Source organism: Nomascus leucogenys, chromosome 11, assembly GCF_006542625.1.
Source record: "Nomascus leucogenys isolate Asia chromosome 11, Asia_NLE_v1, whole genome shotgun sequence".
Lineage (NCBI taxonomy): Eukaryota > Metazoa > Chordata > Mammalia > Primates > Hylobatidae > Nomascus > Nomascus leucogenys.
Window position 1 is genome coordinate 58,453,413 of NC_044391.1, and position 20,781 is coordinate 58,474,193.

The 20,781-nt window shown below is 40.5% G+C and overlaps 1 protein-coding gene across 1 annotated transcript; it reads left to right on the top strand.

Annotated features, from left to right (window-relative positions):
- Positions 1 to 517: 517 nt before the first annotated feature.
- Positions 518 to 5,798, top strand: KRT6C (keratin 6C). Its single transcript, XM_003252083.2, has 9 exons — positions 518 to 1,119; positions 2,035 to 2,249; positions 2,581 to 2,641; positions 2,800 to 2,895; positions 3,019 to 3,183; positions 3,685 to 3,810; positions 4,427 to 4,647; positions 4,872 to 4,906; positions 5,020 to 5,798. Exons 1-9 carry the CDS (start codon positions 580 to 582, stop codon positions 5,253 to 5,255), a joined length of 1,695 nt encoding a protein of 564 aa, XP_003252131.1. The 5' UTR covers positions 518 to 579; the 3' UTR covers positions 5,256 to 5,798.
- The last annotated feature ends 14,983 nt before the right edge of the window (positions 5,799 to 20,781 follow it).

The window sequence follows — 20,781 nt, forward strand, 5'->3', positions numbered from 1 at the left end:
AGAAATAAGACTGGCCATACAGTAATCATCATGGAAACAGGTAATAGGTATATACAGGCCCATTGTGTTGTTCTGCTCCTCTACATGTTTGAAAAAATAATTACAGGGAAAGTGTTAATATTTCTGTTAAGGCATTTGCAATACAGTGCTTGTGATCTCCAACAGCTCTGCTGGAAGAAAGTCAGACTGGGAAGAGGAGAGCACTGGGGGCATGTTGATAAACAGCCTAGCATGCAGAACCTTTGCTGAAGACAGTGACTAACTCCAACTTCATGAACTGAGAATGCTCTTACTGTGCTGAAATCTCAAGTCAAAGCTGGAGGCAGGAACATTTTCCCTGACTAAAGGAAGTGAAAAATGCCATCTCAGCGTTTCATAACTTTTCTAATCCAGGTGTGATCTCACTATTCCTAAAGCCCAGCCCTTCCCAACCTGCAAGCTCACCTTCCAGGACTGGGCCCAGCCCATGCTCTCCAATAATATATAAGCTACTGCAGGAGCCCGATTCCTTGTCCTGCTTCTCCTGCCTCTCGCCTCCAGCCTCTAACGCTCGCCACAGCCCTCTCATCTCCTGGAACCATGGCCAGCACATCCACCACCATCAGGAACCACAGCAGCAGCCACCGGGGTTTCAGTGCCAGCTCAGCCAGGCTCCCTGGGGTCAGCCGCTCTGGCTTCAGCAGCGTCTCTGTGTCCCGCTCCAGGGGCAGTGGTGGCCTGGGTGGCGCCTGTGGAGGAGCTGGCTTTGGCAGCCGCAGCCTGTATGGCCTGGGGGGCTCCAAGAGGATCTCCATTGGGGGGCGCAGCTGTGCCATCAGTGGTGGCTACGGCAGCAGAGCCGGAGGCAGCTATGGCTTTGGTGGCGCCGGGAGTGGATTTGGTTTCGGTGGTGGAGCCGGCATTGGCTTTGGTCTGGGTGGTGGAGCCGGCCTTGCTGGTGGCTTTGGGGGCCCTGGCTTCCCTGTGTGCCCCCCTGGAGGCATCCAAGAGGTCACCGTCAACCAGAGTCTCCTGACTCCCCTCAACCTGCAAATCGATCCCACCATCCAGCGGGTGCGGGCTGAGGAGCGTGAGCAGATCAAGACCCTCAACAACAAGTTTGCCTCCTTCATCGACAAGGTGAGCCAGGGCCATGCCCTCCATGGGGCACTTCAGGGTCCCCAGACCAGAAGAGCAACACCTTCCTGCCAGGGAGATCTAGGTGGGAGGGAGAAGGGGATTCAGCCCAGCTCTGCAGAGAGTGCAGGTGGCTCCCTGTGCACAGGAGGCAGCACAGATGGGCATCGCTCCAGCATGGGATCTCTGGAGTGGCCCTCACTCCTGCCTAGGGAAGCTGTAACTTTTCATAACCCTGAAGCACAGATGAGGCCATCAGAGAGTGGAGTAGGTTAACTCTTCCCTCTGAAGTGTTTAAGAGATTACAAAGCAAATGTCAGCAGTATATGGGCTGGTAAATTACACTCTGGGGTCTGGGTAAGAGGAAAAAGATTTTGAAAGAAAAGGAAAAGATAATCTGGCTGGATTAAGAAAAAAAGGGCAAAGAAACAACTGTAAAACATGGATAAATGCTAATTAATTTTAAAAACAGAGAATGACCATAACATCAGAATATTTGAGAGGAGACACTAAATGGGAAGGTAGACTAAAATGTAATCATGAGTCAACATCTAATATCCCTCCTAACTGAGATCCTATCCGTAAAAAAACTGTGTACAATATATCAGGTAATTAGTATTTTTAAACTAGATTTGTGATTGTGCTCGGAAAAAGAAAAGAAGAAATGTTGAAACTCACTGATGATCAATAGCTTACAGCATGAGAACACCTCAATGGTCCGTGGGACAATTTCTCTAGTGAGACTGGCGGGGTGCAAAGGAGAAGGGGTTGGGGGAGCAGAGCTCAGCCTGAGCCTCTCTACATGCACTGTAGTAGACCAGCACCATGGGGACCTCCCAGACCTGCCAGGAAACTGGATACCAGACACTTTTTCTTCCTTCCTTTGCCTGGAAAATGACCATCTTGCTTCCCCTCCAGGTGCGGTTCCTGGAGCAGCAGAACAAGGTTCTGGACACCAAGTGGACCCTGCTGCAGGAGCAGGGCACCAAGACTGTGAGGCAGAACCTGGAGCCATTGTTCGAGCAGTACATCAACAACCTCAGGAGGCAGCTGGACAGCATTGTGGGGGAACGGGGCCGCCTGGACTCAGAGCTGAGAAATATGCAGGACCTGGTGGAGGACCTCAAGAACAAGTGAGGACTCCATTTCCCACAGCACACATTTCAAGACTATTGGGTGTGGGGCCAGACAGGGGTGGGATTCCTAACAACCCATGTCCATGGAAATGAAAAGCACAAATTAGTCCCTAGTAGCAAACCTGCAAGAACCACAGATGGTTACGGGAGGATGGGGAGATTTAAAAAGTGGCAAATTTAGTAGCAGCAAAAATCATCTCTTTGGCTCTCTGTGGCAGGAAAGCCCAATTAGAATATATTCCATTCAGGAAAATGTTGAATCCCAGGCTGCTTTTCTGTTTCATCCTACCCACTGGCTCAAATATGTCCCATGCCTTTCTTCTGGTAGATATGAGGATGAAATCAACAAGCGCACAGCAGCAGAGAATGAATTTGTGACTCTGAAGAAGGTGAGCAGATGAAGCCAGGAATTCAAATTCATTTAGGAGGAGAGAAGTGGCTCTGTGTCCTCGCTCACCTGGGAGAGGAGAATTGGCAGGGGGACTAGAAGATGGGTAGATTGGAAAGGTGCGCTCAGGTAACTCCAGGTTGTTGGCTCTTTCCCCAGGACGTGGATGCTGCCTACATGAACAAGGTTGAACTGCAAGCCAAGGCAGACAATCTCACAGATGAGATCAACTTCCTGAGAGCCTTGTATGATGCAGTAAGCATCTCCACTGTCCTTCTGTTTACTCTGATGGGGTCTGCAAGGGGAGAAGATATATAGGGTTGGGTATCTCTGTAAATGTCAGAAGTGAAGTTGATCTTATGACCTTCTGTTCTGCAGGAGCTGTCCCAGATGCAGACCCACATCTCAGACACATCCGTCGTGCTATCCATGGACAACAACCGCAACCTGGACCTGGACAGCATCATCGCCGAGGTCAAGGCCCAATATGAGGAGATTGCTCAGAGAAGCCGGGCTGAGGCTGAGTCCTGGTACCAGACCAAGGTGAGCAGGGAGTGTACAGCTGCTGAGGAATCCTTGTGTCCATCCCTGAATACCAGAGGACTGCAGACTTCACTGGGGACATCACCTGACAGGAAGCTGGGGTCCTCTCCCAGGACATGCACTCTGCACTATTAGAGTAGACATTTGCGCAACTTATGCCCAAGTCAGAGAGGAAAAAGAACCCAATGCAGGAGGAAAGCTGCCACAGACAAGGACATAGTCATCTCTCCATTTAGCTTCACCCTGATTGCTGACTTTTAGAAACTGGTACAGAACATTTCTACTCCCTAAAGAAACTAGGCAGGCAGTGATGCCATAATTAGGATGGTCTGTGACTCCAGAGTTTAGTATCCACCCATCACATAACATCAACTTTTCCTCAAATTTCTTGGGGAGAAGCCATTAGGTCCACTTCATGACATGCATGATACACAAGTGAAAGTCATCACTCCCAGGTAAGAACCCATAGACACTGTCTCTCTCTCCCCCTCTGGGCTGCAGTACGAGGAGCTGCAGGTCACAGCAGGCAGACATGGGGACGAGCTGCGCAACACCAAGCAGGAGATTGCTGAGATCAACCGCATGATCCAGAGGCTGAGATCTGAGATCGACCATGTCAAGAAGCAGGTACAGTGAAGTGCAATGGAGAAAGAAGCATCATTTTTTGCTAGACCCATCAGGCAGTTATTAGCCATTATTTGAGATAATTCCTGAAATGTAAACCAATACTAGGGTGAGGAACATGTGTAGTTCTTGCCCTCAGTGAGAACTCAATAAAGAAGTGAATCCCACCCAAGAGGATGAGCCTCTGAGGCACGAGCAAGGCCAGGTCTCAACAGTCAGGTAAAAAGTCATCACCTCTCCTACAGATGGTCATAATTTTGTATATTTTAATGTGGCATCCAGATGCATTCCTCAAAATTATTCTTGTTGTAGTTTTGAAAACAGCACTCAATACAAACCGAGCATTCATCTTCCATATGGCTTGTATTTGCGTCCATTGTAGTGTCTCCCATAAGATGCAAAGCACATTATCAGGCAGGTGCATAATACAAGGGGCATAGGACATTGTCACTTGACTCCCAGACTAGACAAATATTGCCAAATTGAGAAATACTGGACAGGAATAGTCAGAGCTCATTCTCTGTCAATTTTGGGTTACAGGACCCTAGTTCACTAAACAAGAGCCAGCCTCTTCTGGAGGAGGAGACAAGAAGTTCCTTCTCTTCCTTTCCCCTCCTAGTGTGCCAGCCTGCAGGCTGCCATTGCTGATGCTGAGCAGCGTGGGGAGATGGCCCTCAAGGATGCCAAGAACAAGCTGGAAGGGCTGGAGGATGCCCTGCAGAAGGCCAAGCAGGACCTGGCCCGGTTGCTGAAGGAGTACCAGGAGCTGATGAATGTGAAGCTGGCCCTGGACGTGGAGATCGCCACCTACCGCAAGCTGCTGGAGGGCGAGGAGTGCAGGTGGGTAACTGACCCGACTTCCTCCAACAGCTGAGTCCATCTTCAAGGTGCCTGGCACTGAGCACAACTCTAGGGTGCACTGCACATGGCTGTAATTGTTCTTCTTGAGAGAAAACTAAAAGAGCAGTTTCCCATGGACTCTTCCACCCACCGAGGCTGCCCACGCTGGTCCAGGGAAGGAAGAGCTCTCTGAGGTCTCACCCTCCCTGTGTTCCTCTCCACAGGCTGAATGGCGAAGGCGTTGGACAAGTCAACATCTGTAAGTACCTTTGCTTGCCTTCCTCCCTTGCCCTTGCACTCTTCTGACTGAGCTCAGGCCGGCAGCATGAGCTCACCGTGGCTTCTTGTGTCCTTGTCCTCTCTCCACCACAGCTGTAGTGCAGTCCACTGTCTCCAGTGGCTATGGCGGTGCCAGCGGCATCGGCAGTGGCTTAGGCCTGGGTGGAGGAAGCAGCTACTCCTATGGCAGTGGTCTTGGCGTTGGAGGTGGCTTCAGTTCCAGCAGCGGCAGAGCCATTGGGGGTGGCCTCAGCTCTGTTGGAGGTGGCAGTTCCACCATCAAGTACACCACCACCTCCTCCTCCAGCAAGAAGAGCTACAAGCACTAAAGTGCTGCCACCAGCTCTCGGTCCCACAGTCCTCAGGCCCTTCTCTGGCTGCAGAGCCATCTCCTCAGGTTGCCTGTCCTCTCCTGGCCTCCAGTCTCCCCTGCTGTCCCAGGTAGAACTGGGGATGGATGCTTAGTGCCCTCACTTCTCTCTGTCTACACCTGCCCCATCTGAGCACCCATTGTTCACCATCAGATCAACCTTTGATTTTACATCATAATGTAATCACCACTGGAGCTTCACTTTGTTACTAAATTATTAATTTCTTGCCTCCAAAATTGTTATCTCTGAGGCTGAGCATTATAAGAAAATGATCTCTGCTCCTTTTCATTACTGAAAATCGCCTGGAGCTTATTTCAGAACAACTTCCACTTATTTTCCATTGGCTCCCAAACTCCCTGTGTTAAAAGTATTGTGAACCCCCCTGCAGTATCCGTGGAAGCACAAGTGACTAGTTGTATGATGTACACAGTCTGTCTCCCTGCGATGATTTCTCTGCTCTTTGCTCTTTGTAATTTCTAAATAAAGCAGGTTTTAAAATAATGCATGGTACCAATATTTCTTCAGCTTTTTCAGTTGACAAATGCCTTTTTATTTTTAACTGATAATCCATATCCCCATGTGCTTAAAACTTCTCCTTTAGAGAGGTTCAATTAACAGCACTATCGCATCCTGATATTCAGGTATCTTCTCTGATCAAATTCCTCCTAAATGTTTGGCAAGTGGAGTGGGAGTCATCTGGTCCACCATGATTATCCACTCTGGTTTTACTGTATGTAGGAACTGGCAGCCCAGTCCCTCTGACTTGGTCTCTAAGACTACTCCTCCTTATACACCAGTGCTTGGCCTAAATGCCCAGTGGAGAAACAGTTTTGTCCAAATAGAGTAAAAGTCATTTGGGAAGAAAATAAGATACTTTATTTATACTTAGAATTGCCTCATGACTAAGAAAATTATTTGACAAGGTGTATCAACAGCAATCAATATGTGCCTACTTAGAACTGGAATTACACCTCTGGAAATGTATCCTGAGGAGAACGTGCAAATGCAGACAGCTGTACACACATGGATGTGCACCACAGTTATCTTCACAACGGGGAAATGGGACATTAAAGTTGACACAATTAAAAATCCAAACAGCTGGGGGTGGTGGCCCATGCCTGTAATCCCGGCACTTTGGGAGGCTGAGGTGGGTAGATCACCTGAGGTCAGGAGTTCGAGACCAGCCTGGCCAACGTGGTGAAACCCCATCTCTACTAAAAATATAAAAATTAGTTGAACATGTGGTGGGCGCCAATCCCAGCTACTCAGAAGGCTGAGGCAGGAGAATCACTTGAACCCGGGAGCAGGAGGGAGGTTGCAGTGAGCTGAGATCACGCTACTGCACTCCAGCCTGGGCAACAGAGCAAGACTCCGTCTCGAAAAATAAAAAATAAAAATCCAAACAGCCAGGCACAAAACTCTCATGCTTATTCCTTGAAATTCGAAAGCAAGACAAGAATGGAAATTCCTTCCTTTCGTACTCTAAGCCTCTCACAGAGATTCCACGAAACCGAGTCTGTTTATCGGAAGAGACAGTTATATTCCTCCCTCAGGAGTGAACTGGCCTGTCTGTGAACTGGGCTGGCATCTGTGAATGGCTAAGGAAAGTCTCAGGATATAAGTGGATGGTCAATGAACTAGTGTTGCCTTTGGGCCACCTCAGTTCCTGTTTTCCTCAGGAGTGACAATTATCCCCCTAACATTCTGGCTCCCACATCACTAGAAACATTTTATTTGGTTGGCAAATTCACAGAAGGTGTTTCAGGATCCTACTGTGTCAGATTCCCACCGTGTTCACCCCTAGGCTTTTCCTCAGCAACACGGGCAGCTTCTGACGTTAACGTCTCCTCACTGCCCTCCAGACCTCCCCAACAGCACACATGTGATAACTGACCTAAACCCACTGACCATGCATACAGTTATATACTCATGAAGCATAATTAAAAGGAAAATAACTGACAAGGTAAATTATCTAGGATGTAGAAATATACCAAAAGGAGGTTAAAAACAATGTGCATGTATGTGTACCTATATAAAAAATAAAAATCTTACAGTATATGAACATTTAAAGTATAATAAAGGAAAACTACAAATGAACAAACTTGAAATTTCAATGAAATGCACCAAATCCTTGAAAGACACAGGTTACCAAAATTTACACAGGGAGAAACAGATAATTCGAATAGTCACATATCTATTAAATAAATTGAATCAATAATTTACAGCCTCTCTAAAAGAAAGCACCAAGCCCAGATATTTTTATTGGTTAATTCTATTAACATTTAGAAATGAAATGATACTGATTGTCTACAATGTCTTCTGGGAAACAGATGCAGAGAGAACACTTTATATCTTATTCTATGGAGATCGGTATTACTCTAACACCAAAACTAGATAAAGACGTTTTGAGAAAAGAAAACTATAGACCAATACCTCTTATAAACATAGATGCAAAATCGCTCAACAAAATATTACCAAATTTAATCCTACCAGTACTTAAAAGTTATACACCATAACTAAGCAGGATTTATCCTATATATGCAAGGCTAGTGTAACATTCAAAAGCCATCAATAAAATCTACCATATCAGAGGGCTAAAAAAGAAAAATCATATAATGATATCAGTTGATGCAGAAAAAATTTTTTATATAACCCAACACCAATTCACGTTTCAAAGAAAACAAGCCTGTCAGCAAACAAGAAATGGATGGCAACCTCCTCAACTTGGTAAAGAACATCTGAAAAATAAAAAATCCCATAGTTAACATCATAATTAACAGTGAGAGACTAGGCCGTTTTCACAGTTCTAGAGCAAGTCATACATGTCCCGTCTCTCCACTGTCACTCCCATTGTACTAGAAGTTTAACTGCAGCAGTAGATGAGAATAAGCAATAAAAGTAATATATATTAGAAATAAAAAAACTCTGTTTATCCTCATATGACATTTAGTCAATGTAGAAAATTTCAAAGAATCTACCAAAACTTTCCTGGCAGCAACAAGCAAAGAGAGCAAAGTTGCAGGCACGAGGTTACTAGACAAAAGTAAGTACTTTCTTATATACCAGCAATGAGGAACTGAAATTTGAAATTAAAAATCAATACCATTCACAATAACACCAAAAGATTAAATGCTTAGGCATAAATCTAACAAAATATAAAGAGACTCCATAGGTGGAAAACTACTAAATAATGATGAAATAAATCAAAGATGTAAACAAATGAAGACATATTCCAGATTCGTAGATTGGAAGACTCAAAATTATTAAGCTGTCAATTCTCTCTAAATTGATACATAGATTCAACACAATCCCAATTAAAATCCCAGCAAGCTATTGTTTAAATATCAATAAACTGGATAAAGTTTATATGAAAAGGCAAAGGACCATTGCAAGGTGATAAGTGAAACAATTGTAGTGGTGAGGTCACATTATGCATTTGTCAAAATCCATAGAATTTTGGGGGGATTTTAAAAATTAATATTTTAAATTGACAAAAACAAAATTGCATAAATTTATGAGGTACAATATGATGTTTTTATATATGTACAAAATATGAAATGATTAAATCAAGCTACTTAATATATCTATCACCTTGCTTTATCATTTTCTGTGGTGAGACATTTGAAATTTACTTTCTTAGCTATTTTGAAATATGCAATATATTATTATTGATGATTGTCACCCTGCTGCACCATAGATCTCAAAATTTATTCCTCTCATCTAACTGAAATTGTGCTCTTTGACCAGCAATTCCCATTCTGTCCCATCCCCACCCCCTCCCCCATTCTCTGATAACCATCATTCTACTCTAAACTTCCATAAGTTCCTCTCTTCTACATAACACGATGAAGTGAGACTATGCAGTATTTCTCTTCCTATGTCTGGCTTATTTCACTTAGCATAATGTCTGCCAAGTTTATCTATATTGTCTTTATTTTTTAGAGCAGTTTTAGGTTCACAGTAAAATTGTCCAGAGGCACAAAAACTTACCATGTACCCACTGCCCACACAAATTCATAGCCTCACTCACTATCAACAGCCCCCACCAGAGTGGTACATTTGTTACAATCAAATCTATGTTGATGTGTCATTATTACACAAAGTCCAAGCTTACGGTAGGGTTAACTCTTGCTGTTGTACATTCTATGGTTATGAAAGATGGATAACATGTATCTACCACTATAGTATCACACAGATTCATTTCACTGCCCTAAAAATCTTCTATGCTCCACCTATTTATCTTTCCCAACTAAGCCTTGGCAGCCAATGATCTTTTTACTGTCTTCATAGTTTTTTCCCTTTTCCAGCATGTCATAGAGTTGGCTACAGTATGTAGCCTTTTCAGGTTGGCTTCTTTCACCTAGTAATATGCATTTAAGTTTCCTCCATGTGTTTTCATGGCTTGATAGCTCATTTCATTTTAGTATTGAATAATATTTCATTGTCTTGATGGGCCACAGTTGACTTACCATTCAACTACTGAAAGATTTGTTGGTTGCTTCCTAGTTTGGGAAATTAGGAATAAAGCTGCTGTAAATATCCGTGTGCAGGCTTTTGGATGGGCATAAGTTTCTAACTCATTTGGGTAAACACCAAGGCATGCAGTTGCTGAATTGTATGGTAAGAGTATGTTTAGTTTTGTAAGAAACTGCCAGACGCTCTTCCAAAGTAGCCATACCATTTTGCATTGCAATGAATGAGAGTTCCTGTTGTTTCACATCCTTGCCAGCATTTGGTATGGTCAGTGTTCTGGATTTAGCTATTCTAATAGGCATGTAGTGATATCTCATTGTGCTAATTTGCATTGTTCTGATGACCTATGCTCATCTACCATTTGTATATCTGCACTGGTGATGTGTCTGTTAAAGACTTTGGCCCATTTTATAATCAAGTTATTACTTATTGTTAATTTTAAGAGTTCTTTGTATGGTTTGGATAACAGTCCTTTACAGAATATGTCTCTTACCAACATTTTCTTCCAGTCTGTGGCTTGAATTCTCATTCTCTTGGTAGTGTGTTTTGCTGAGCAGAATTTTTATTAATAATTTTAATGAAGTCCACATTATCAATTATATCTTTCATGGTTCCTGACTTTGGTATTGTATCTAAAATGTCATTGTCATACCTAAGGTTATCAAGGCTTTCTCCTATGTTATCTTCTAGGAGCTTTACGGTTTTTCATTTTACATTTAGAGTTATGATCCATTCTAAGTTAATTTTTGTGGTGAATATAAGCCCTGTATCTAAATTCGTTTTTCTACATGTAGATATCTAGTTATTCCAGCACCAATTGTTGAAAAGGCTGTCTTTGTATTGCCTTTGTTTCCTTGACAAAGATCAGTTGATTATATTTATGTAGATCAAATTCTGGGTTCTCTATTTTGTTCCTTGATCTATTTGTTTATTCTTTCACCAACACCACAGTGTCTTTGTTACTGTAGTTTCATAGTAAGTCCCAAAGTCAGATGCTTGTAGTCCTCTGACTTTGTTCTCCTTCAATATTGTGTTAGATATTCTGGGTCTTTTGCCTCGCCATAAAAACTTTAGAATCAGTTTGTTGATATCCACAAAGTACTTTGCTGGGATTTTTATGGTGGAAAACTCATAGAACTTTATGAGTGGAATTTTTATTAGGGAAAGCTCACAGAATTTTATACTGCGGAGTAAACCTTACTGTTTGAAATTAAAGAAAATTATTTATAAGATTGAGAGATCCTAGAATGGAATGTACAATGTGGCAAAAGGATCTAACTATATTACAAATGTATGAAATTACCTCCCTGAAGTGGATGGGGAGAAAAAAGGCTGACATTAGGAACTCTGCAAGTGAGTGGAGTCTATGAGACTAAAGGCAAAGAATCTTGTAAGAACTGTATGTCAGTATTGCACTTGAGTTGATAAGGTTGCTTCCTACGGTGGCATGACTAACAATTCTGAAACCACTATGCCTGTGCTTTAGTCAGTGTTCTCCAGAGTAATGGAAACTATAAGGTATATATATATATGTGTATATATATATATGTGTATATATATATGTGTATATATGTATGTGTATATATATATGTGTATATATATATGTGTATATATATCTGTATCTATCTATCTATCTGCATCTATCAATCTACTTACCTATGTATTTAGAGAGAGAGAGAGATTATAAAGTATTGGTTGATATGGTTTAGGTGGCTGGCAAGTCCCAAGATCTGCAGTGGACAAGCAGGAGACCCAAGAAAGCAAATGTTCTAGTTTGAGTCTAAAGGCAGAAAAAACCCAGCTCTAATGCTATTAGGCAAAAGGAATTCTCTCTTACTAACCTGTTTGTTCTATTCTTCCCTTTAACTAATTTAATGAGGCCCACTCACATAAGTAAGGCAATTTACTTTACTCAGTATATATACTCAAATATTAATCTCATCCAGAAACATACTCACAGACACACCCTCTCCCTGAATAACGTTTTACCAGATATCTGGGAATTCCCACAAAAATATTCTACAATAATTTGAATTTTTTTTTCTATTCTGCAAGATATGTTTAAAAAAAAATTCAAGAGTTTTGGGGGAATAGGTGGTGTTTGGTTGCATGGAAATATTCTTTAGCGGTGATTTCTGAGATTCTGGTGCACTCATCACCCAAGCAGTGTACAATGTACCCAATATGTAGTCTTTTATCCCTCACCCCACTTCTACCCTTCTCCCCAAGTCCCCAAAGTTCATTATATCATTTGTATGCCTTTGTGTCCTCATAGCTTAGCTCCCGCTTATAAGTGAGAACATGCAATGTCTGGTTTTCCATTCCTGAGTTACTTCACTTAGGATAATGGTCTCCAACTTTAGCCAGGCTGCTACGAATGCCATTATTTCATTTCTTTTTATGACTGGTGGAGGTGGCAGGGGTGTGAAGTAGACTCTGTGAGAGTCTTTGGTTGTCGATATGTTTAGTGTGCTGGTTTCCTCAAATGCTGGTTATGCTAGCAGTGAAGTTGTCACATCAACAGACCAGAATGTTGCAGGCAGTGGAATGAGCCTTGTTTTCTCCTTCTTTGGAGCAGGGTTGTTCTGTCCTGAGTTGCTGTATTGTCCTGAGTTGGTTGGCCTCCAGCCAGGAGGTGGCACTTTTGAGGGAGCACCAGCTGCGATAGTAGAAGGGGAATATAAGCTTGCCCTAAGTTGGCCAGGATAAGTATTCAGGTTTCTCAGGTGATAGTTGGGGTCATAAAGCTCTCAACAGTTTATGTCTTTTGTGACTGGAGTTCTTCGTCTGTCTTGCGGAATTTGCAATGGCCTGCTCCTTTCTTCAAAAAATCTCTGATTTCTTTCTGTTTTCATGGTATGCTTCTGCAGTGGTTCCTGGAGCAAAAGTTCACAGTGTGAGTCTCCACGTGATGTTCTGTTAATCAAAGTGGGAACTGCAAGTCAGCCCTGTCTCCAATCCGCCATCTTCCCTCTAATTTTAATTCTATTCCACAACATATGTTCTGATGATTAATTTTATGTGGCAACTTCAATGGATGTTATGTGTCCCATTCGTGTTATATTGTCCCATCACAATATATACTGAGGAACAGAACAATTAAGTAAATGGATAGCAGATAGTCGCAGCCAGGGTTTTTGCTGTTGTTACGTGAGGTTGTAGGTAAGCAAACGAAGATGCTAGAATGATCCATGTGGTAATGAATTCAAGTTGGAGACTTGAATAGATAGATACAAATGGTTACATATAATAATACATAGAAATATATTTATTGTCACCTAACAGGGCCCAGAAACAATGACACCCCAGTAGCAATGAGCACATCTTGTACCTAGATCTTGGTTGCTAATGCTATTACCCACTGTTACCCACTGTTAACATGATGGTTAATTTTATGTGTCAACTTAACTGGGCTACAGGTGCCTATATATTTGGTCAACACTATTCTAAGTATTTCTGTGAGGATGTTTTGGATGAGATTAAGATCTGAATCCGTAGACTGAGTAAAGCAGATTGCCCTCCCTATTGTGGGTAGGTCTTATTCAATCAGCTGAAGGCCTGAATAGAACAAAAGGCTGACCGACCCTCCCTCTAGTAGGAGAGAATTCTCCTGCCTTATAGCCTTCAAACTGGGACATTAGCTCCCTCTGGTTCTACAGCAGGTTCCAGCCTTCAAAGTCAAACTGACACATCAGCTCTGCAGATTTTGGATTTGCCATTCTCCATAGTTATATGAGTGAATTCCTTAAAATAAATCTCTTTATATATTTATCTCCTATTGGTTCAGTTTATCTGAAGAACCCTGACTAGGAGCCAGTGGTTCTTGGAGAAATGGCTGATTTTAGGACTAGGGCAGGAGACATAAAAGATGATCCTGGAGCATCTTGCCATGTCAGAAAGTAAGGAAGCTTTTTAAATAACAAAGAAGCAAACAAAAATGAAAAAACACCATGTGTCAATTAAAAGTGCTGCCAATGGCCAGATTGGAAAAAGTTGAGCAATGAAGTAAATAAATACATATATGTATTGGATTATAGTGCAAAGTACAAAATAAATACCCATAAACCTATAGTGCTATAAATAAATGATTGAGTAAATCAGTAAGAGAGGACAGACAACTGTCACATGGAAGAATTCCAAACAATTTATGTAAGTACTCCCCCAGAAGGAGGTAGAGTGTAACTGCTCCCCACTTAAGTGTGGGCTGTGACTAATGACTTCTTTCCAAAGAGTAGAGTATGGAAAGGAGGTTCAGTAGTCCCCCCTTATCCATGGGGATAGTTCTAAGACCCCCCGTGGATGCCCCAAATCTCAGATATTATCAAACCGTACATATACTGGGTTATCTCCTATACACACATACCTATGATAAAGCTTAATTTATAAATTAGGCACAGTGAGAAACCAACAATAACCAATAATTAAGTTATTATTAGTATTTTAAGTAAAATAAGGGTCCCTGAACACAAGTACTGTGATACCCTGACAGTTGATCTGAAAATCAAGCCAGCTACAAACAGTATCACGGACCACAGCACAATCAAATTATGAATCAAGACTAAGAAATTCACTCAAAACCAGACAATTACATGGGATTTGAATAACCTGCTTCTGAATGACTTTTGGGTAAATAATAAAATTATGGCAAAAATCAAGTTCTTTGAAACTAATCAGAACAAATATACAGAATTTCTGGGATGCAGCAAAGGCAGTATTAAGAAGGAAAGTTATAGGACTAAATGCCCACGTCAAAAAGTTAGAAAGATCTCAAGTTAACAACCTAACGTCACAACTAAAAGAACTAGAGAACCGAGAGCATACAAATCCCAAAGCTAGCAGAATACAAGAAATAATCAAAATCAGAGCTGAACTGAAGGAGATTAAGACACCAAAAACCATTCAAAAGATTAGGGCCAGGTGTGGTGGCTCACACCTGTAATCCCAGCACTTTGGGAGGCCAAGGTGGGCAGATCACCTGAGGTTGGGAGTTCGAGACCAGCTTAGCCAACATGGTGCAACTCCTATCTCTACTTAAAAAATAAAAATCAATCAATCAATAAATTAGCTGTGTGTGGCAGCCAATGCCTGTAATCCCGGCTACTGGAGAAGTTGAGGCATGAGAATCGCTTGAACCTGGGAGGCAGAGGTTGCAGTGAGCCAAGATCATGCCACTGCACTCCAGCCTGGGTGACAGAGTGAGACTCTGTCTAAAAAAAAAAAAATAAAAAAAATAAATAAATATAAATCCAGGAGCTGTTTTTTTTTTAAAAATTAATGAAATAGATATGCCACTAGATGGACTAATAAAAAAGAAAAGAGAGAAGATTCACAGCTGAATTCTACCAGATGTACAAGAAGAGCTGGTACCTTTCCTACTGAAACTATTCCAAAAAATTGAGGAGGAACTCCTCTCTAACTCATTCTAGGTGGCCAGCATCATCTTGATACCAAAACTTGGCAGAGACACCACAAAAAAAGAAAAGTTCAGGACATTATCTGTGATGAACATTGAAGCAAAGATCCTCAATAAAATACTGGCAAATCTAGCAGCACATCAAAAACCTTATCCACCATGATAAAGTAGGCTTTATCCCTGGGATTCAAGGTTGGTTCAACATAAACAGATCAATAAATATGATTCATCACAATAACAGAACTAAAGACAAAAACCATATTATTATCTCAATTGATGCAGAAAAGGCTTTCAATAAAATTCAACACCACTTCATGTTAAAAATTCTCAATAAACTAGGTATTGAAGGAACATACCTCAAAAAAAAAAAAGAGTCTTCTGTGGCAAACCCACAGCTAACGTCATACTGAATGGGCAGAAGCTGAAAGCGTTCTCTTTGAAAATCTGTGCAAGACAAGGATTCCCTCTCTCATCACTCCTATTCAACATAGTATTGGAAGCCTTGTCAAGGGCAATTAGGCAAGAGAAAGAAATAAAGTGCATCCAAATAGGAAGAGAGGAAGTCAAACCATCCCTGTTTGCAGATGACATGATTCTATATCTAGAAAACCCCATAGTCTTGGCCCAAAAGCTCCTTCAGTTGATACACAACTTTAGAAAAGTTTCAGGATACAAAATCAACATACAAAAATCATTAGCATTCCTGTACACCAACAACAGCCAAGCCGAGAGCCAAATCAGGAAAGCGATCCCATTTACAATTGCCACAAAAAGAATAAAATACCTGGGAATACAACTAACCAGGGAGGTGAAAGATCTCTGCAATGAGAATGACAAAACACTGCTCAAAGAAATGAGAGATGACACAAACAAATGGAAAGAACATCCCATGCTCATGGATAGGAGGAATCAATATCATTATAAAGGCCATACTGCCCAAAGCAATTTGAGCAGATTCAATCACACTGGATTATATTCAGTGTGATTCCTATCAAACTACCAACAACATTCTTCACAGAACTAGAAAAAAATTATTTTAAAATTCATATGGAACTAAAAAAGAGCCTGAATAGCCAAGGCATTCCTAAGCAAAAAGAGCAAAGCTGAAGGCATCACACTACCCAATTTCAAACTATACTACAAGGCTACAGTAACCAAAATATGGTACTGGTACAAAAACAGACACATGGAACAGAATAGAGAATCCAGAAATAAGTCTGCATACCTACAACCATCTGATCTTTGACAAACCTGACAAAACAAGCAGTGGGGAAAGGATTCCCTATTCTATAAGTGGTGCTGGGATATCTGGTTAGCCATATGTAGAAGGCTGAAACTGGACCCTTTCTTTACACCATACACAAAAATCAACTCAAGATGAATTAAAGACAAATGTAAAACTCAAAACTGTAAAAGCCCTGGAAGACAACCTAGGCAATACCATTATGGACACGGGAACAGGCAAAGATTTCATGACAAAGATGCCAAAAGCAAATGCAACAAAAGCAAAAATTGACAAGTGGGGTCTAATTAAATTAAGCTTCGGCACAGCAAAGGAAACTATCAACAGAGTGAACAAATAACCCACAGAACGAGAAAAAATTTTGCAAACTATGCGTCTGACAAAGGTCTAATATCCAGCATCTATAAGGAACTTAAACAAATTTATGAGAAAATAACAACCCCATTAAAGAATGGCAAAGGACATGAACAGACACTTTTCAAAAGAAGACATACATGTGACTAACAGTCATATGAAAAACAGCTTAACATTACTGATAATTAGAGAAATGCAACTCAAAACCATAATGAGATACCATCACATACCAGTCAGAATTAAAGAGTCAAAAAATAACAGTTGCAGAGAAAAAGGAATGGTTATGCACTGTTGGTGGGAATGTAAATTAGTTCAACCATTGTGGAAAATATGTCGATTCCTCAAAGGCCTAAAAACAGAAATACTATTTGACCCAGCATTCCCATTACTGGGTACATACCCTAAGGAATATAAATTATTATCTTGATACTATTATAAGTATGTTGTAGGATAAAGCAAATAAACAATACGTTAATGTCATTTAGAACCAAATTTATCAGTGTGAGAAAATTTAAATACAGGTATACATTATTCTATTAGGTTGGGGCAAAAGTAATTACTATTTTTGCCATAACTTTTGCACCAACCTAATATAATCTTCCATTTGAATTGAAATATTAGTATAAACTTCTGATTTGCTATCTTTTTAAACATATTTGTACATTTTCCTAGCTCTGTCCATCGAAAAGACTTCACAGCAAAGGCAACTCAGTAATAAAAAGGGCTCCTAGCATCCGAATTCTAGTTGATGTATATCATTTCCCAATAAAAGCAACTAGATCTACGAGGGGAAATAGGTGATTTCATGTCCACTGCATGATGAGTACAAAGTAGGCCTGAGACATCTGGTCCTAGAAAACAAGGAACCTATCAAAAGCAAGTGAGGTCCTGTAAAAGGACCGAAGCCAGTCTAAAGAACTTCCATTGCTTCAAATAGGACCATTTAAGTGCCAAAAGAATTAATGACTGCAGTGGACTGAAACATATCAAATACATTTTTTGTTAAACTGTGAATTTATAATTATATCAAAACAAAAATACCTTCTTGGTTACCTTTGAAGATTGCTAGAGAACCAATCTATTATCTGAAAACTGATAAAGGGAAAGAGTCAAACACTTATTCTAAGTTTCTTGTATGAATTAAATGTTAGGTTACCTAAAAGGTAAATGATGAAGAGTTCTTCTTTGTAGAGGAATCCCAACTAATAAACACAGAAGGCATGATGAAATCAGAAAGATGCCATTTTGCAACCTCTAATGAAGTAGTGAATCTGGAAATTGATGGAGTCAATGAATATTAATATATCAGATGAAAATTGTATTGTGTGCAGTGGTTTATAATGGAGGGATTGGGTTGAAACCACTGAAATCCCCTAATCAGTCTTAACATCACAAAAAGTAGGCAATTAGTATTACATATCTTATGATATGGTGCAAGAGGATGTACATAGCACCAGCTATTGCATAATCTTGCCTGCTACAATGGGAACAAATCTAATCAAGTGTTCACTACAACTACCAACACATAGGAAAAACTAGGGGAGAGAAGGCGTTATGTGATACCAACAGGAAGCAATGAGTCAAATCCAGAATATGAACATTCTATAGAAACAAACAAAACTTCCACAAATCGATGGCAAATAAAAGAAAAAGACAGGGTTCATTACAGAATAAATAACCTTAAAAGACATGGCAGTCAAATGCAATATATGAACTTAGTTAGGATGTTGCTTGGAGCAAGCCAGCTACAAAGAGAAATTTTTGAGATAATCAGAGAAATGAGAATATGAAGGAGGTATTGGATAGATTTAATACTGTTACACAACTAGATTATAAATTCACTATTACTCAGATAAAAATACAAATATTGACAAGTGAAATGACTTGATGTGTAGATTTCCTTTAAGATACTTTAAGAAAAGATGTAGGGGAGTTAGATATAAAAAGACTAGGGGAGTTAAATGGAACAATAATGAGGAAAATGTTGATAACTGTTTAATCTGCGTAATTCATTCATGGAGGTTTATATACTGTTTTCTTTACCTGTTGGAAATTTTCAATAATACAAAGTTTGTTTCAGCAATGAAGTGGCTTATTACACTGAGGAAAACACAAATATAGTTTGAGATTAAATTTCTAGCAATAGTAAAAATGATGTTTTATGGAAAGCGTTCAAGTTACTCAAATATAGCTCGAGGGAAGATAGAGGCCCTACAGAACAATGAGACATCTATATTAACAAAGTGCAAGAGAGGAAAAAAATAATATTTCTAACTTAGGTTATTAGATTAACATTTTACATAATATGATATTTTAAATATAAATGAGTGGCTTCTGAACTTAATCTAGTGGAAGAAAGGGAAGCACTTTCCTCTTCTCAGAAATTACCTAAAAACAACAAAGAGAACAAAAAACATAAAGGCAGACTCTACCCTCAAACACCAGAAGTAAAAGATCTTAAAATCCCTAAACCGACTGATGATGATGATGATGATGATGATGACAGAATGTCCTCACATAAACAGAAAAATACAAACAAGGTTGTTAGGAAAACTCAGAGAGCGGATGCCATGGCTGCCAATCTCAGAAAAAGCCAGTGGAGAACACTCACAAATAAACAGATCAAAATCAAACAACACAGTAACCGCAAAGGAAAACCAAACACAGCCTAACAGTGAGGTTTCACTACATGCCAGGCACAGTTGACTCATTTCCCTCAACTAAATCAATGTAAAGGGCATGTCCTCATGTGAAAATCCAAGAATCCCTTATTTGCAACCATCACAACTGGGTGTGTAAGCACAAGCCAGGACCCTGCTTGTCATGAAGTTTCAAGAAACTACGAAGGCAAAGTTGAATAAGAAGAGAGACAAGGTCAACTAGCAGCATTTTGTTGTGAGGCAAAGAAAACAGAGAGGCTGTGAATTGTGAGCCACTCTGCAGTGATCTTTATGGGTTTGGCTGAATGAAAGAATAAAAGAACTATTCACACAGCCCTGTGTCACAATCAGAACCCCTGTTAGCCTGGATATGGCCCTGGCTCCTCTGCTCATAATACTTTCTACAAATGGCAGGTCCAGAGGGGGCTCATCTCATTAAAAATAAGCACTAATCAGAAAGGAACCATGCCAGGACTCACAAAAGATCTGTGCATTCAAAATTGAAAAAAATAGGCAAAAAAAAAAAAAAATAAGACTCATAAAGAATACTCAACAGAAAAAGGCACAATAAAATACTGAAAAATAAACATTATAAAGTGGGAAAAAGAAGACAAAATATAGTGAGACAGTAAAAGATAAAATACTCGTTTGTGGAGCGCAGAAAAGGGGTAGAGAAAACAACAAAGTCATGCTTAGAAATGAAGGCCAAATTGGCCAGGTGCCGTGGCTCACGCCTGTAATCCCAGCACTTTGGGAGGCCAACACGGGTGGATCACGAGGTCAGGAGTTCAAGATCAGCCCGGCCAACATGCTAAAAACCCGTCTCTACTAAAAACACAAAAATTAGCAAGGCGTGGTGGCGGGTACCTGTAGTCTCAGCTACTCGGGAGGCTGAGGCATGAGAATCACTTGAACCTGGGAGGCAGAGGTTGCAGTGAGCTGAGATCATGCCATTGCACTCCAGCCTGGGTGACAGAGCAAGACTCTGTGTAAAAAAAAAAGAAAAGAAAAAAGAAATGAAGGCCAAATTGAAAGTGGCATTAAGAGGAAAGACATTGGTAAACAGACAGTAATGGACATTTGGGAGAAATGTCCTGGAATAACTGGGAAAAGCAAACAGCTATGAAAAAGAGATTACAGACTGTTAAAAAGAGAATCAGAAAACATAGATGTGAGAGACAAAGCAGACACAACACAATCACAATTGAAAAAGACAATATTTTTATGTTTTGCATATATGAATACATGAAATAGTTTATATACATAAAACACACTCAAACACATACACACAAAACACTCATGTATTTATTTATATACCTTTCTACAATGCAGGCTCCCTTT

Bases quoted from the DNA above. Each gene is read 5' to 3' on its own strand.
- KRT6C (XM_003252083.2), top strand. From the start codon at position 580: ATGGCCAGCACATCCACCACCATCAGGAACCACAGCAGCAGCCACCGG. The intron at 2,250-2,580 runs GTGAGGACTCCA...TTCTTCTGGTAG, and splicing joins GTGGAGGACCTCAAGAACAA to ATATGAGGATGAAATCAACA. The intron at 3,184-3,684 runs GTGAGCAGGGAG...TCTGGGCTGCAG, and splicing joins AGTCCTGGTACCAGACCAAG to TACGAGGAGCTGCAGGTCAC.